The 18,067-nt window shown below is 35.2% G+C and overlaps 1 protein-coding gene across 1 annotated transcript in view; it reads right to left on the bottom strand.

Moving 5' to 3' along the window:
• The window catches only part of LOC123547466 (helicase POLQ-like), a 37,386-nt gene that overhangs the window by 10,552 nt on the left and 8,767 nt on the right, over window positions 1-18,067 (bottom strand). Inside the window, exons 6-18 of the mRNA XM_053551708.1 lie at window positions 17,698-17,898; window positions 17,019-17,094; window positions 14,913-15,010; window positions 12,548-12,655; window positions 11,100-11,254; window positions 10,378-10,617; window positions 9,195-9,336; window positions 8,355-8,459; window positions 6,526-6,748; window positions 5,837-5,994; window positions 3,619-3,717; window positions 2,547-2,720; window positions 2,105-2,218 (exon numbers count right to left, since the gene is read on the bottom strand). Coding sequence (XP_053407683.1) covers window positions 2,105-2,218; window positions 2,547-2,720; window positions 3,619-3,717; window positions 5,837-5,994; window positions 6,526-6,748; window positions 8,355-8,459; window positions 9,195-9,336; window positions 10,378-10,617; window positions 11,100-11,254; window positions 12,548-12,655; window positions 14,913-15,010; window positions 17,019-17,094; window positions 17,698-17,898 — 1,893 coding nt within the window. The remainder of the gene's footprint in view (window positions 1-2,104; window positions 2,219-2,546; window positions 2,721-3,618; window positions 3,718-5,836; window positions 5,995-6,525; window positions 6,749-8,354; window positions 8,460-9,194; window positions 9,337-10,377; window positions 10,618-11,099; window positions 11,255-12,547; window positions 12,656-14,912; window positions 15,011-17,018; window positions 17,095-17,697; window positions 17,899-18,067) is intronic.

Here is an 18,067-nt window from a genome sequence, read left to right as displayed (position 1 = left end):
TGTTGTACAGAAACTGCTGTACTGTTAACAAAAAGTTTACTAAGACTTTCTTCAAATGGGAAAAGAAAGTCTCTCTGTAAAGAGGAGTTATCTCTGGAAAGGCAAGTTTATTAACAAGAGGACCATGATGGTCCTGAATCGCTCACCTGTCCCCACATGACCCAGTTTTAAACCCGAGTATGATGTCGTTTTTTTCTATTATTTGACATTGTGACCTAGTTTTTGAGCTCATGTGACCCAGTGTTGAATCTGACCTAGATATCATCAAGATAAAAATTCTAACCAATTCTCATGAAGATCCACTGAAAAATATGGCCTCTAGAGAGGTCACAAGATTTTTTATTATTTGACCTACTGACCTAGTTATTGAAGGCACGTGACCCAGTTTCGAAATTGATCTAGATATCATCAAGGTGAACATTCTGACCAATTTTCATGAAGATCCATTCAAAAGTATGGCCTCTAGAGAGGTCACAAGGTTTTTCTATTTTTAGACCTACTGACCTAGTTTTTGACCGCAGTTGATCCAGTTTCAAACCTGACCTAGATATCATCAAGATGAACACTCAGACCAATTTTCATATAGTTCCTGTGAAAAATATGGCCTCTAGAGAGGTCACAAGGCTTTTTTGTTATTTGACCTACTGACCTAGTTATTAAAAACACGTGACCAAGTTTCGAATAAGACCTAGATATCATCAAGGTGAACATTCTGACTTACTCTTGAAGATCCCTTGAAAAGTATGGCCTCTAGAGAGGTCACAAGGTTTTTCTATTTTTAGACCTACTGACCTAGTTTTTGACTGCAGTTGAACCAGTTTCGAACTTGACCTAGATATCATCAAGATAAAAATTCTGACCAATTTTCATACAGATCCCATGAAAAATATGGCCTCTAGAGAGGTCACAAGATTTTTTTGTTATTTGACCTACTGACCTAGTTATTGATGGCATGTGACCCAGTTTCGAACTTGACCTAGATATCATCAAGGTGAACATTCTGACCAATTTTCATGAAGATCCATTCACAAGTATGGCCTCTACAGAGGTCACAAGGTTTTTCTATTTTTAGACCTACTGGCCTAGTTTTTAACCGCAGTTGACCCAGTTTCGAACTTGACCTAGATATCATCAAGATGAACATTCAAACCAATTTTCATACAGATCCCATGAAAAATATGGCCTCTAGAGAGGTCACAAGGTTTTTTTATTATTTGACCTACTGACCTACTTTTTGACTGCAGTTGACCCAGTTTCGAACTTGACCTAGATATCATCAAGATGAACATTCTGACCAACTTTCATACAGATCCCATGAAAAATATGGCCTCCAGAGAGGTCACAAGGTTTTATTATTATTTGACCTACTGACCTAGTTTTTGATGGCACGTGACCCAGTTTCGAACTTGACCTAGATATCATCAAGGTGAACATTCTGAATAACTTTCATGAAGATCCATTGAAAAATATGGCCTCTAGAGAGGTCACAAGGTTTTTTTATTATTTGACCTACTGACCTAGTTTTTGACCGCAGTTGACCCAGTTTCGAACTTGACCTAGATATCATCAAGATGAACATTCTGACTAATTTTCATACAGATCCCATGAAAAATATGGCCTCTAGAGAGGTCACAAGGTTTTTTTATTATTTGACCTACTGACCTAGTTTTTGATCGCAGTTGACCAAGTTTCGAACTTGACCTAGATATCATCAAGATAAACATTCTGACCAACTTTCATAAAGATCCCATGAAAAATGTGACCTCTAGAGTGGTCACAAGCAAAAGTTTACGCACGCACGGACGCACGCACGCACGCACGGACGACGGACGACGGACGCTGCATGATCACAAAAGCTCACATTGTCACTTTGTGACATGTGAGCTAAAAATTTAATCAAATCTTGGCCTTTTTAGAGATGTATTGCTCTTTACAGTCATCTTTAGCAGAGGTTCCACAATACAAAAATGAATCAGAGAGAGCTGCTTTCTACAGCATGCTGTCACAAGTAGATAACGATACATCACATTTTACATCTCCCATTTACCTTAATAGCACATACAGAATCTAAATCATTCTTACTTTTAAAGGCACATGTACTCACAAGTTTAACTCCCGGTATTTCCATTAGTGGTATAAGTTCAGATGTAACACAATATGATAACTTCTTCACAAAGTTTCCCATCAAATCCTGGTAGGCCCAAAACTCCTCCAATTCCTGAAAGAAACTGTGTCTTTTGATATGTTTTTATGTATCATACAACTACTTGTAAGTCACTGACCAGTATATTTAGCATTACAAAAATTAGGAAATTAGAAAGGAATTCCTTTATTTGCAGGAGAATGCAATTGTACTGGAAGGCAATTACCAGACCATACAAACAAAGAAGTCCCTGTAATTTTCAAACCATGCTATTCTTCAGCTGGAATACAATTCAGAGGAATCTGCAACAATCTTGTACTATTTCAAAAATGATTTAAAAAGGAATCAATCTTAGAAAATATTAAATGGTACTAAATTACAGCGAGTCATTTTGTCTACATACCTGACAGAAGTGTGTAACACAGCTAGCAAAACTTGCTGCACTGGACAACAGGCTCTGTATAAATCCTCGAGGTTGCTGGAACTTTTCTGCCACCTCCCACACCGACTTCTCTCTCCAAAGGTCGTACAGCATCAAGGTCAGGTAAAACCGAGATACAACAAACTCATCCACTTTCTGCAAAAATAATTCTGCCAATAAAGACATCATTTATAATAACTTTTTTGAAAGGCCAGTATGCCTGAATGTTAGAAAATGTATAGCAAGACACTATCATAAATATACATGTATATTATAATAGGGTTATTATAACAGTGCCTCAATCTGGGATGCTATATTTAGTTTGAGTGGATTTTGCAAGTTCTAATCTCACAATGTGCGCAAGCAACATAGTGATCCGAACTTTCAAAATCAACGAGAACTGAACAGAAAATTCATGATCTAGCTACTTTCATAATGACCCTTTTATTACTTACCTCCGTTTTTATGTAATCGAACAAAACCCTCAATGTTTATTGTAGTTAAATTAGTACTGAGAGCAGTTTTTATATGGACTTTTCATAGAACTGTGTCAGGTCACGCATATTAAATGAAAGTAGTCTGGCAACATACAATACAAAAGGTACATATATTTTTGACAGAATTTATATAGGTATGTAATAAAATGTATTATCCAATGTGAGAAATGTAAAAAGAACCACTCTTTTTTCTTTGGTGGGGCATTGGGGGAATCTAAGAAACTATATAACACACGAGTTTGGCCTTTTACCTCCAAGTGTGACCTTGGACTTCGGTTGTGTGCTCTACATGTAGAGGTGATGAGGTCAACAACAGAAGCAAGTTTTTAAAAATCTTCCTATGGTTTAGACAATATGGAGGAGAGACAAAGTTAAGCTACCAGACCTTTGATCTTTATGTATAACGACGACCTTTGACCTAATGATCTGGGCTGTGTGCTCTGCATGTCATTTTGAACAAAATTTTCGCTTTGTGTTTTTTTACATTAATAAATATGATTTTTTTTCTACCTGTTTTACTACGGTTACATTTTTTTTTAAATCAGAGACGTTTTTACCTGTCTAGATTTCTGCTGAGATGCTTTCCTAGCTATATAGGACTCTGGTACACCTATCAGGCTGGCTACCTTCAGTTCTGAACTGTTCAAATGGCTCATCTGAAAATAAAACTTCCTCATTACTTTTATACCATGGACTGTACAAAACCAAACAATTATGAAACTTTATACCATATCTACATGAAATATCTACTCACAGTTCCCTCTATTACACCAAACAATTTATTTATTTTTATTTTGTTGGGTTTAACGTCGCACCGACACAATTTTATGTCATATAGCGACTTTCCAGCTTTAATGGTGGAGGAAGACCCCAGGTGCCCCTCCGTGCACTATTTCATCACGAGCGGGCACCTGGGTAGAACCACCGACCTTCCGTAAGCCAGCTGGATGGCTTCCTCACGTGAAGAATTACACCAAACAAATATATGTTACAATTGAACAGTTTTACAGTTCTTACTATTTTAAATTTTCTATGTGAAAAGGGGATATAATTCTGTATTGAATTTCACACAATCTTGGTGCCAGAGATACGGACTTTGTGTCCTATGATGAGGATGATGTGGAAGAACTATTTTAAGCTTGAATCAAATTCATTAGGTAACAACAGAAGTATTACGTGTATGTTCACAAAACTCAACCCAAAATTCTATGTAAAACATGAAATACTGGTGCCAGACTTATGACCTTGTGGAACAATTAAGTCTGAATTAAACCTTTTATGAAATAATAGAGATTGAGTGCAAAATTTGAAATTCTAAGTAGACAGCAAGGATAATTCAAGGAATATTGGTGCAAGAGTTATGGCCCTTGCATGGTATGATATAAGAGCCAATAAAGAATAATTTTCTGAAGGTTGAAACAAATTCATAGTGGATTACCAGAAATAAAGTGAAAGTGAATCAAAACTTAAACAAAGATGCGGATGCTGATCAATACTAGAACTAAGGATAGCTCTCCTTATACAAACAAGTTTAAAATGAACATAAACTAGTGTCCCTTTCTGTGTTTGGAATGCACCATACAGAGATGGTTTTACCTCTTCCATTCTGTAAGTCAAACATTCAATAATTACTATATGGTGTAGCTTAAACAGGTCAGCAACTACTTTGCACTGCCTATTCTGATTACACCAACTGGCTGTACTGACAGCATTACAACCTAACAAATGACTTTTTCACAACACCTATGTATCTGACACTAACACAAACAACATCAAACTTACAACAGAATTTCCAGCACTCATTACATTTTCACATGATCACACTGTCTGTACTAGTAAAATTTTCAAACTGATAGGAAAGGATTACATTTCTAGACTACCTGAACTGATTACATTTTCACACTTGCAACACTGATTTCATTTTCATGCTGCCTATTCTGAAAATACTATAATACTAGCTAGACTAATTTCATTTAAACACTGCCTATACTGGTTACATTTTCACTGTTTATATTCATAACACTTTCATACTAGCTGCACTGATAACCCTATATTGATTACACTTTCATACTAGCTGTACTGATTATATCTACACACTGCCTATATTGATTACACTTTCATACTAGCTGGACTTATTTCATTTTCACACTGCCTATATTGATTACACTTTCATACTAGCTGGGCTGATTACATTTTGACACTGCTATACTGATTACACTTTCATACTAGCTGCATTAGTTACATTTTCACACTGCCTATATATCAATTACACTTTCCCACTAGCTGGAGTGATTACATATTTACATTATCTGACATTTTCACATTATACACTGCCTAAACTAATTTCTTTTTCACACTATATGCAATTATTAAAGATTTCATACTACCTATACTGTTTACAGAATATATTTTAACACTACCTTCAGTGTGTACATGTTTAAAAACACAAGCACTAATTGCATTTTACTAATTGTACTGATTACATTTTCACACTTCCTTCACAGATCAAATTTTCAAAATACATGCTATTTACTGATTTCCTTTTTCAAACTGCTAAATGTCAAAAATATATGAAAGTAACATTGGTACTGAATATTCTTACAAAGTTTTGCTGAAATCATACCAGTAGTTTATATGGAGAAGTACAAACAAATGTTTCTGGCAGACTGGCAGACAGACTAGCAGATGAAAAGAAAAGACAAAATCAATATATCTCCCTACATACAAGACAACATAGGCCTACTCTTAAAGAGTTATCTAAAAGACTTTGCCTACCTGATTGAAATAGATAAACCAGGATGGTGTTATATCCTTGACAACATCATATGGTGTGACTAGATACAGTAGGTGTAGGTGATTAGAGATTACCAGAGGTTCCTCAGCCTTCTTCAGATCCTTGTATAACATCTCGGCATAGTCTGGATCTATAGGACCTAAAATAGACCAAATGTTGTTTTTTTTCTGATTTCCCAAACAAAATCTATACATGTATATTTCAAAAAATCTAGCATTTGGTTAATTTATAAAACACTAGTAATCCACATGGACATCCTTCAATTATCCAACATCAGTTTTGTTTTTGCAGTCAGAATTCGAAAAGGAGTGGGAACCACATGCTTCAAAGATACATTTCCAGTTTTTGTCAAAGCAGTTGTTTCTGAGCAAAATACTTGTTTTTTTCTGTTTATTTTTATCAAATTTTTGTCACATATCCAAACCGCTTCACAATTTTAGTCATTTTACAACAATGTCAAACAGTGGAGACCCCAGGTCTGGCTCTTGGGTTATGCAACTATGCTAAGAGACCAACCAGTCTCACAATATGGTCATTACATTTGTCAATTTGAAAACTGTGCTAAGAAACAGCTAATCAAAATCAAGACATTTACAAAACTAGGTTCTATAACCCCTGGACCTAAGACTAACCCTGGCCCAACAAACTGAAAACATTTACTAAAACTTACCTTTAAATGTAGCTTTCCCTAACTGAGTCACCTCTAGACTGTGACATAAGTTTTGCTCTGGATCCTCAGACTGAGATTTGATCTGGAGAACCAGTCCACTGTCTACTAGTCTCTGTAGAGAATCACGACACACAGATGTTACATCAGTACCCAGCACAGACTGTTGGCAATGTGCCAAAGATCTACTCACAAACTTGAAAACATCTTCGGTTGTTGTTGTAATCTGTAATACAAAATATTACATACTCGTTTCTATTCCCTGTTAAGTTACATTGGTACCGGAAACGTCAATATTTTTTCCATACACTGACGCCTGAATTTCATATCGGGTGCGTGACATAATTCGGTGTGTGTTGCACTATTTTTTTCTTTTTAGTTCAGTATTGTCAATCTTATTCAGGCTATTGAACATATTTTTGATATTTACATAATATTTATATGTGTAGATGCGTATGTAATAACAAGAGCTGTCTGATGACAGCGCGCTCGACTATTCGAAGAATTGATTGAAGAATGGGGTCAAAATATTTCCACGGATATTCAGACAAAAGAAATAAATAGATTAGACAAACAATGTTCCTGTATTACTTTGATTTCGGTAAGTCTTGCACTAAATGGCAATATATGAGCCAATTTCAAAGTCCAAAAAGGGCCATAATTCAGTCAAAATAGTTACGCACTCTTGCCTACAGATGGAAATCATAATGATAAACAAGTGTTCAAAGTTTAAAAGCCATATGTCAAATAGTTTTGACAAAACATGGACTTGTATGAAAACAGAACCAATTTCAAAGTCCAAAAAGGGACATAATTCAGCCAAAATAGATGACAGAGTTAGGTTATCTTTCCTACAGTTAAAGACTATTATACTAAACAAGTGATAAAAGTTTCAAAGCCATATGTCAAACACTTTACAAAAAATATAAACTGGTACGAAAAACTTAACCAAGATTTCTAAGTCAAAAGGGGCCATAATTCAGCCAAAATCCTTGATGGAGTTATGTACTCTTGCCTATAACTGGACATGGTGATGGTTAACAGGTGTTGAAAGTTTCAAAGCTTTATCTCAAAAGACTTTGTCAAAATATGAACTGGTACGAAATATTAACCCAGACTTCTAAGTCAAAAAGGGCCATAATTCAGCCAAAATCCTTGATGAAGTGATGTGCTCTTGCCTATAACTGGACATGGTGATGGTAAACAAGTGTTGAAAGTTTCAAAGCTTTATCTCAAAAGACTTTGTCAAAATATGAACTGGTACGAAAAACTTAACCATGATTTCTAAGTCAAAAGGGGCCATAATTCAGCCAAAATCCTTGATGGAGTTATGTGCTCTTGCCTATAACTGGCCATGATGATGGTAAACAAGTGTTGAAAGTTTCAAAGCTTTATCTCAAAAGACTTTGTCAAAATGTGGACTGGTACGAAAAACTTAACCCAAGGTGTGACGCCGACGCCGTGGTGAGTAGGATAGCTCTACTTATTCTTCGAATAGTCGAGCTAAAAAAGGTTATTATCTTTGCATCGGGAAATATGCACTCATTCTTCAGCAGAAGAATATTGCACTCCTAAAGTCGCACAATATTTCCGCTGAAGAACTCTTGCATATTTCCCGATACAAAGCTAATAACCTATAAATATGTTGTTTTTTTTTCTTCATTATTTCATTCAGCAAGCACTGTCTAATATTCCTGTATTGCTACTATCTCTTACTGGGTATTTTTATAGGAGGATGAAGGATGTTAATTTATTCATACTGATTTACTACATGTGTGTCAGGGCTTAAGTACAAGTTCTGAAATTGCAACTTCTAATATTTAGACAATTACCTTCAGACCAATGGTAGACAGAAGAAGGGTCCTAATACCTTTCCCTTCATTATATAGCAAACTACTGTGACAACTCTCTATTGGTCCAGCTAACAAATCCCGCACCTGAAAAAGTTACATCAATGCTAAATTTTTCTTTAAAAACACATGCTTACTTACAAGTATTTATGTATTTGTGGTAACATAAGGGACTCACAAAAATCTGTACACATACTGAATTTGACCTCTATTTTGTGTTTGTGAGGGGGGATGGGGGTTGGGGTGGATAGCTGCATGGCCTCAGTTTGAAAGATACATGAAAACTGTAAAATACCTGCAGAATACAATTTTAACAAAATTAATGCATAGTACAACATCTGCAGAACACCACAAAGAATATGGAAATATGTTTGTTGTATACAGGCTGCATAACTGCTTCATTTGCCTGCATATCTAGTAAAATTTTCAGTATGTAACTCATTTTCATCTTCAGGAAAGTGCAACTTCAGCTAATTTAGGAAGCAGAATCAACAATAACTATCTGTAAGAGATAAATATCCTCGAGCAGTATCACTTTGTCAGAGGAAATAAATTTTTAACAACATATAATATCGAGTCCATGTGCACAGGACTCTTGCCACGTCTCAAATGACACTAGAAGAATGTATTATGAATACTGCTTGATGTTCATGTGTATGAAAGAACTTAGCTTCATTTGAATCTTTTAAGAATATTTTTAAAAGTGTTAAAAAGTAGAATGGGCCACAAGACCAACTAACTTTGAGCCCCTGTCTGCTAAATACCCTGCCTTAACTTCATTTGTAGGGGTTTAATGGCTTAATCAAGTTTACATCATCATACCTTTTCCCTGTCTGAAGCCTTGCAGATAAGAATGGATTCTCCAGAAGTATCTATACCAGCTCTACCAGCCCGACCAACCATCTGTTTGTACTGACTCCGTGAGATAAAGTATTGACCCACATAAGGGCTTCTCAGTATCACTCTATATAAAACGTCAAGCTAACAATTAAACAAGAGCTGTCAGTGGACAGCGCGCTCGACTATTCTCAGTGCTTGATAGTATAATATAAGCAATGAGTAAAACTTTAACATTACAATAAGCATATTCTAAGTCGAAAAGGGGCCATAATTCAGTCAAAATGCTTGATAGAGTTGCTTCCTCCTTTTTACAGACTGGGGTCATGATGGTAAACAAGTATGCAAAATATGAAAGCAATATCTCAATGGACTTTGAAAATATTTGGGGTGGTACGCAAACTTTAACATTTTTTCTAAGTTGAAAAGGGGCCATAATTCAGTCAAAATGCTTGATAGAGCTGCCTCCTCCTTTTTACAGACTGGGGTCATGATGGTAAACAAGTATGCAAAATATGAAAGCAATATCTCAATGGACTTTGAAAATGTTTGGGGTGGTACGCAAACTTTAACATTTATTCTAAGTCGAAAAGGGGCCATAATTCAGTCAAAATGCTTGATAGAGTTGCCTCCTACTTTTTACAGACTGGGGTCATGATGGTAAACAAGTATGCAAAATATGAAAGCAATATCTCAATGGATTTTGAAAATATTTGGGGTGGTACGTAAACTTTAACATTTGTGTGACGCTCACGCTAACGCCGGGGCGAGTAGGATAGCTCCCCTATTCTTCGAATAGTCGAGCTAAAAATGGTCTTCTGTGACGATTTGTAACAACAAATTGCATAGTCACTTATAACAGTGCACAGTTAATCTTTAGCCTGCTGGCGGCGTCTGATTCTGCCTTTGCAAACAGTGCAGACCAAGATCTGTGCTGCTCATGGTCTGTTCTGTGCGCTGTTCAGTCAGTAAATTTTCCTTGAACATCCCTCTGAATAATAAATGGTACTGCCCAATTTTAATTTTTAGAAGTTTAGAAAAGCATCTAAATTATAAGAATATATTATTTTATACAATTCATTGTTTGTTTTGCAGGTAAATTAGGGATTTACTGGTTTAATAAAAATTTGCTTGATACTCAGAGCGCTATCTTGTCAAGTGGGATTACCTTTTAGCTGGCAGGTTGACCCCTGCTGCCAATGTAGAAGTACATGCTAGAAGACAAAGAATTCCTTCACTATATGCCTCTTCTATAAGTTTACGTTCATCGACTGTCAGTCCACTATGATGGTATGCTATACCAAAGTGTATTGTGTACTGTAATACTGGACATATTTTCCCCTCAGAATCATTGTTTAACTCCTTCAATAATGCCCTCCTTTCTTTTTTCTTAACCTCGGATAATTCTCTGAAATAAGTAAAAGAACACATGGCTGAAACTAAAGTTTACAACGCTTTCACTAAATTCTTCAGCAGGGTTCAAAATCATGTTTGTTACACTACGGTTCAAGACTTGTTTCTCAACATTATATCAGCTTTGTTATGGCAGTCAATTAACTAGACCAGTACTCCATGTTTCTGCTCCAGCACCAACACTCAGCAGTTAGTTAACTGGACCACTGTTCCAGGATTCTGTACCAGTATTGACATATCATTTGCAAAATAATGACAATTTCCCAACACATATTCCTGATATATGTATTGTCTTCTGTCAAATTGTCATAGAGAGCATTGTACCTTGCTTCTGAATCAAACTCGCCACCTCTAGATTCCTTGTCTTGTGGGATACAGAGCAATATGCAACAGAACATTATAATTAACACTAACTGTTACATATTTAGGACAGGAAATGTTTGCCGGTTTTGACACTTATCAAAATCCTACCTTTACCTTTTATATTTAGCCATAAGTTTACTCAACATGAGAGCCACATTTTCACAGTTTTTCTTGGTAGGACAGAAGACAAGACACGAGTTATCTGGTATAACCTCCAATGCCAGGCCTAGCACATGATCAGGATCCATTTTTGTCATCTCTGGGGGATACTGAAATAACATTTACATGTTAAGATTGGATTTTATGATTATAGCAGAATAAAAAGAAGATTAACTTGAATTTACAAACTTTTATCAAGCTCCAAGATGTGAATATACATCTGTTGTTATGTGTCCCTACTTAACTTCAGCATTTATCCTACCCTCATACAAGATATAGCACAAAATCGGCCTGCCTAATAAACTTTGCTTTATTTAGTCAGTGTCAAGATATCACTTTTGCGGGAACTTTTGAAATAACATATTTCATCAATATTTTTGCATTGAAACCATCACCACAGTATTGGAAATGTTTGAACTTAGAAAATGAGTGGTTAAATAATGGGTTTTTATCCAGAAACAAAAAAGTTGTTGCTGTTTTTCACTTTTACAGCACTTCAGCCGGAAATTTTGAAAACACTTTTTTCCCGAATTTTTCATTGAAACTGTTATCATTGTATTGGAAATGTTCTAACTAAGAAAATAAGTGGTAATATCAAAAAGTTTTTATCCAGAAACAAAGAAGTTATTGCAATTTTTCAATTTTACCCACAAATTGAATTGCACTTGCAAACGTCATATATGACGTCAAGTCTGCACACTTTTGCTCTTTCCAACGACTTTTTACCCAATTTTCTGAGCAGGTAGGATAAATAGAATATTAGATTACTGTCTGAAAAATTTAAATTTATTCGGCTCGTCTACAAAAAAATATAAGGCTTGGCAGAGCCTCGCTTAATAGATTTTCTTCGACTCGCCTAATAAATTTAAATTTATCTGACAGTAACCTAATATTCTCTATATCTCTGGTAAGCAGTTGGGAAAACAAATCTTTCGTTTTTGCTTTGAACATAATTTTGATAATCATTTTTCAGGCTTGAGTTTATGTGTCAGTTACTGGCATAGTTTGTGTACTTTTCAACGAAATATTACTTACTATAAAAGAAACCCCATTCTATGCCCATTTGTTTTATTCAAATGTTTATTACCGCCTTCACATGATAAACTTTTAACTCAAACTAACACAATTCCTGTCATAGACTGACTTTCCAACGTTAATGGTGCAGGAAGACCTGATGTGCCCATTCAGACATTATAAGAGTAGGGCTAATACTCACAGATGAGGCAAGTGATTTGAAGTCAGCAACCTTTACTACTCAACCAGGGAGGTCCCTGGGTAACATTTGTAATGAAAGTGATCAATCTCTCAAGTTTGAGCATTAATGTATTTTTCTCCCTGTATTCAGAAGGAAATTTAGTTTCTCATGATGAAAAGCAATATTAGTAGAAGAATAGCTGACCAACCTGAAAGCACACTATTCTGTCATGTATGAACTGATCGTCTGGACATTTTGCTTTCTGATCTACTCTGTATATACTTTCTGTTAGTTTCACATGTTCTGTTAGTGTCACCTGGAATAGAGTACCAGAAAATAGAGAAATTAATTGACCTTGCATCCAGAGTGTTGTTTTTCATGATTTTCAGTTTTATTTATGGCTGTTTTCCTCAGTACAGTCTCAATTTTACGAATACTAAGTTGTTCACTTTGAAAATACTTACCTAAAACTTCACAAATATGAAACACAGTTAAACTTGCAGCAAGAGGACAGCAACTTAATGTGGCTGCTTAAGTCAGTTTAAAATCAGAACAAAAATCAATTTTTGACAGTTAGCTAACAGGCTGTTCAAAGCAAGTGGCTGCTTAATATAGGTGACCACTTTGGCAGGTTCAACTTTATGCCACTCATCAAACAAAATCACCAATATTTATACATCTATATTACAAATTGTATTCCCTGAGGCTTATAACTAAGTTACAAATTTAACAGTCTCATAAAGCGATGACAAGAACTACCTATGCATTGATCCAACTTCTCCGTAGCAACGTTTTAATGCTGTTGATATTGAATATCATCCGAAAGAACTTCAAGGGTGGTAGAAGTACCCTTCTAATTATTCAAAAAATATTGTTTTGAAATTTATTATCAAAAATGATTTGGGTGCAGTTTTTTCCATTGTAAATAACAGCCATTTTGGAGACCAGAAGGTATCAAAATTTTAAATCAATCTTTATTTGTGAATGGATTGGAAAAAGGATATCTGGGTAAGCATAAAAGCAGCATTTCATTGTAAAATTTTTGTTAAATTTCAAATTGTAATTTTCCAGACCTTTAAACAAGTAAAACAGTTTTTTGACCAAACAATTGACATAATCAAACTTAAAAAAAAATCCTACTACCAGCCAGTTCCTTGAAGACTTTAATAATAATTTGCAGTTATGTCTTTTTGCAAAAACACAAGAAGCTGCGTTCAATAAATGCTTGATGCCCCCCGTGGCATCCTTGTCAATACAAAGCAACCTAAGTCCAAAACGAGGTCAAGTTCAAGGTCAAGGTCAAACTGAGGACAGGTGATGTCTGAAGATGAGGAATGGTCACAGGTTACATCTGCATTAGTATCAATTCATTCTTGTAAGGGGTATTGATGCTAGACGAAACGGTCCCATTTGGTTAACCAAGAGATGGCCCATATAAAGCAACCTAAGTCCAAAATGAGGTCAAGGTCAGTCAAACTGCGGCCAGGTGATGTCTGAAGATGAGGAATGGTCATTACATCTGCATTAGTATCAAGTCAATTCTAGTAAGGGGTATTGATGCTAGACGGAACGGTCCCATTTGGTTAACCTCGTACGGACGGACGGATGAACGGCCATTCCTACATATGGATACTTATGTGGCTACTCTTTTGTTCTCTCTATTGTTCTTTTAGCCATGTAAGAGAAAAATAGCCACATAAAAGCCTTACGGAATGAATGACATCAAAGAAAAAGTACAGTTTCCTATTGTTCCTATAGCCAACTAAGTATGCAAATGTGAGCTCGGACGAATGAACGGACAGGACAATCACTATATGCCTCCCGCATCAGTAGATGCCAGGGGCATAAAGCCAAATTCATAAAAACAAGAGCTATCCATGACAGTGCGCGCAACTTTTCTCAGTGTTTGACTCTGAATATGTGCTTTGCCAGTAAAAAAAATTTCCAAGTTAAAAAGGGACATAATTCTGTCAAAATTCAAATCAGAGCTATGGGAATTGTGTCTCCTGGTGCAGACTTTGATAGTAAATAACTAATTTGAGTATCAAGTCAAAAGCTTTAATAGTAACAGAGATATCTGACTTTATCAAAAATTTTAACCAAAAATTTCAAGTTAAAAAGGGGCATAATTCTGTCAAAATTCAATCAGAGTTATGGGGATTGTTTCTCCTGGTGTAGACTTTGGTGGTAAATAAGTATTTTAAGTTTCAAGTCAATAGCTTTGATAGTAACAGAGATATTTGACATTATCAAAAACTTTAACCAAAAAATCTAAGTTAAAAAGGGGCATAATTCTGTCAAAATTCAATCAGAGTTATGAGGATTGTTTCTCCTGCTGTAGACTTTGATAGTAAATAACTATTTTAAGTTTCAAGTCAATAGCTTTGATAGTAACAGAGATATTTGACTTTATCAAAAACTTTAACCAACGGCAACACTGGGACAAGTGCAATAGCTCAACTGTTTCTTCTAAAAGTCGAGCTAAAAACCTGTTATATGGATCATCCAGCAATTCATTTCCTTATATAATCATCAAAGAGTTATAAATAAATGCTTGTACAGCTGATACATACCGGTCTGAAGTCATTACAGTAGACCTCTCCATTCAGGAACTTCTGAAGGTCTTCAATATTGTTCAGTGTAGCACTCATTCCTATCACCTGAGCTGCACCTGTATTCATTAAATTAAAAAAGTTTATAGTACAAAAGTTATAAGACCACTTTCTGAAGAGCTAAAATATATATTTGCTATATACAGCTGAACTTCTGAAAACCGGACCTTCTAAAAACCGGAAACCTTTGAAAACCACACGAAACTCCAAGTCCTGTTTTTGTTTGTTCTTATTTCTATATATTTTTAACTTCTGAAAGCCGGAACTTCCGAATTCTGAAAACTGGACGATTTTTGAAGGACCGTTTATATTTTAACACTAAAGTTGACTTCCGAAAACCGAACAGCAAAATATTAGCCAGATTAGAAGTGTTACCTGTCTAACATATTGATAATGCAAAAAACGCCCGTGGCAAGTTGTCTACATGTTCTTTTGTTTATCTATTAGCGACGCACATTTATTTTGACAGGTGTTATAATCACACTGATCATTTGAAGCAAAAGTAAAGAATTAATCGGCGATTACTTTAATTTGCTTTTAATTTATGAAAACATGATGAATTAAATACCTTACGTGTGGAAAACTTTCTTAAGATTTGAATGAAAGAAAGATCAGGTTTTTAACTGAATTAATTTCATCGATTTAACCACATGCATTAACATCAATTAAATTTTGACGAACTCGGACTTCAGAGATGGTAAAATGTAAGTTTGCGAAAATGCTATTTTTATTTACAAAATTGGAAATTTTTTTGTTTTACTTCATCAGATTAACGTTGCTTTGCAAAATGTCTGCTATACCTCCGTCTAAGCGCAAAAAAACAACAGAATTGTCCCTTGAGGACAAAGTAAAATTAATTTGTGAAACGGGGCACAATAATGAACAAAAATAATGAAGTGAATTTTAACTCTATTTTTTTTTTATAAAATTGTTCCCTTATAAAATACAAATAGGCTGTAGATAAATGATTGACAATCTGTTCATGTCCATTATCATTTGAATAAAAGTCGCATCTCCCTAGATGTACATTAGGAATTCAATTTAAGTAAAATTAATCACAGATATTGAAATATAAACATTTTGAGTATTTATATATTTATTATACATACTTGATTATCCTTAATGCTTATGATTGATTAATTAACTAATAATTCAATCAATCAATTACTTTATACAAACTTGTACAATTATAAAGGATAATACATTGTAATCCCCTTCATCCTACGTGTAAGAAAACATAACTCTAGTATACCACGTCCACTTTGCCTGCAAACTTCCAAACTTCTGAATTTCAGAAACTTCCAAATACCGAACATTTAGACTAGTCCGGAGGTCGTTTGGTTTTCGGAAGTAACACTGTATTTCTATTTCTATAAAACAGAGTTCATTTTAAACTTGCGCTAAGGGGTGAGATGGATGTCAAAACTTTTCATAACTTATCATGTACAGACTCTATCAAACCAAGTCTGTTATCATTGCGCTCGGTTACATTCTATGATTCCAAAGGATCTTCTTACAAATTAATACATGTGTGTTTCCTACTCAAAGGTGATCATTAGCACAGGTTTTGTTGAACTGTCTCTACATCAGTCTGTTCAATAAACATCCATATACTTGTATGTTCATTTTACTTTTTCAGTCAGATAATGACAGTGTCTTCTAGCATAATGCCGAACTTTGTGAAGCTGCCTTACTCGTTTACCAAGACAAAGACACCTGGCACGATACCCTATCAAGTCACATTATACTGTCACTGGGTTGAACAGTCCTATTTTAGAATTTTCCTTCTTTATGCTTAGCACAAAGCAAAGTTACCAGTACAATTTTTAGAAAAAAATTGTAAGAATTCTGCCAGGGATCAAAATCCTGACCTCCCACATGCAAGACTGACACACTACCACTGAGCCACCCCAGTTGTCAGTACATATAGCTAAGATATTTCATACAACCAAAATAAAAATCATATAGCTGAGATATAAGTCATGTAACCAATATTTAATTCATATAAGATATGACTTTATAATTTTAAGCTTACGTTTATGAATTCATTATATATAAAGAACTTACTTGCAGAATGAAGTATCTTCATTAGTGTAGATTCCAGTGTTGAACCACGGCTACCACCTTCTCCCAGCATATGTAGCTGTTAAAAAACATTCTCCAGATGGTTAGAAGTTAATGAAACAAGAGGTTCATGATGACCCTATACTGCTCACCTGATAAACTTGCGAGTCATCAAAATAAACATTCTGACAAGTTTCATGAAGATATGGTCATAATGTGGCCTCTAGAGTGGTAACAAGCTTTTCCTCTGATTTGAGGTGGTGACCTAGTTTTGACCCCACATGACCCAGTTTCAATCTTGGCCTAGGAATCATCAAGATGAACATTCTGATTAAGTTTCATGAAGATATGGTCAAAAATAATTTCATCAAGGGCAAGCGCGTAGGTAGAACCATGGACCTTTCATAAGCTAGCCGGATCGCTTCCTCAGATGAAGAATTCAACTCCCAAGTGAGGTTCAAACCCACATTAATAAGGGGCCAGTAATTTGAAGTCAGCCACCTTAACCACTTAACTACATGTAAAATCAACCAATTTAGTTAATTTAAGAAAAAGGTTGATAAAACCAACAAAGTAAACATCTGCAATTCAGTACTTGTAAAAAGTCATTATTTTAGAACAACAAGGAGACTGAGGCATTGCTAATGAAGGTGGCACCAAAAATACTGACAAAACAAATTACCTCATCAACAACCACAAGTCCCAGATTATCCATTCTATCTGTCTCTATCAAACTGTTTATCAAAGAATGAGCCTTTTCTATGGTAGCTATATACAGTGAATGATTGTTACGTCTTTTGGTAGGTGGGAATCTTCCTTTACTGCCTGCATACTCTTCCACGTAGAAACTGAGATCAACAGCAAACTGGGACATATTTCTAACCTGTAAATAAAACCAGCTCTTCCATTACTAATGAAGTAAACTAGGCGATTGGTAACAAAGATGGATACTTCCTAAAATCACTGTATCATAAGGGGCTTTTCAGTAGGGGTGACTATTGAGGCCAGTTTTGACTATTGCAATACTATTGATATTGCTTAAAAACTATTGC

Source organism: Mercenaria mercenaria, chromosome 9 (genome assembly GCF_021730395.1).
Source record: "Mercenaria mercenaria strain notata chromosome 9, MADL_Memer_1, whole genome shotgun sequence".
Taxonomy (NCBI): domain Eukaryota; kingdom Metazoa; phylum Mollusca; class Bivalvia; order Venerida; family Veneridae; genus Mercenaria; species Mercenaria mercenaria.
Note: the sequence above shows the minus strand (reverse complement) of the source record. Positions and strands in the feature narration are given on the sequence as shown.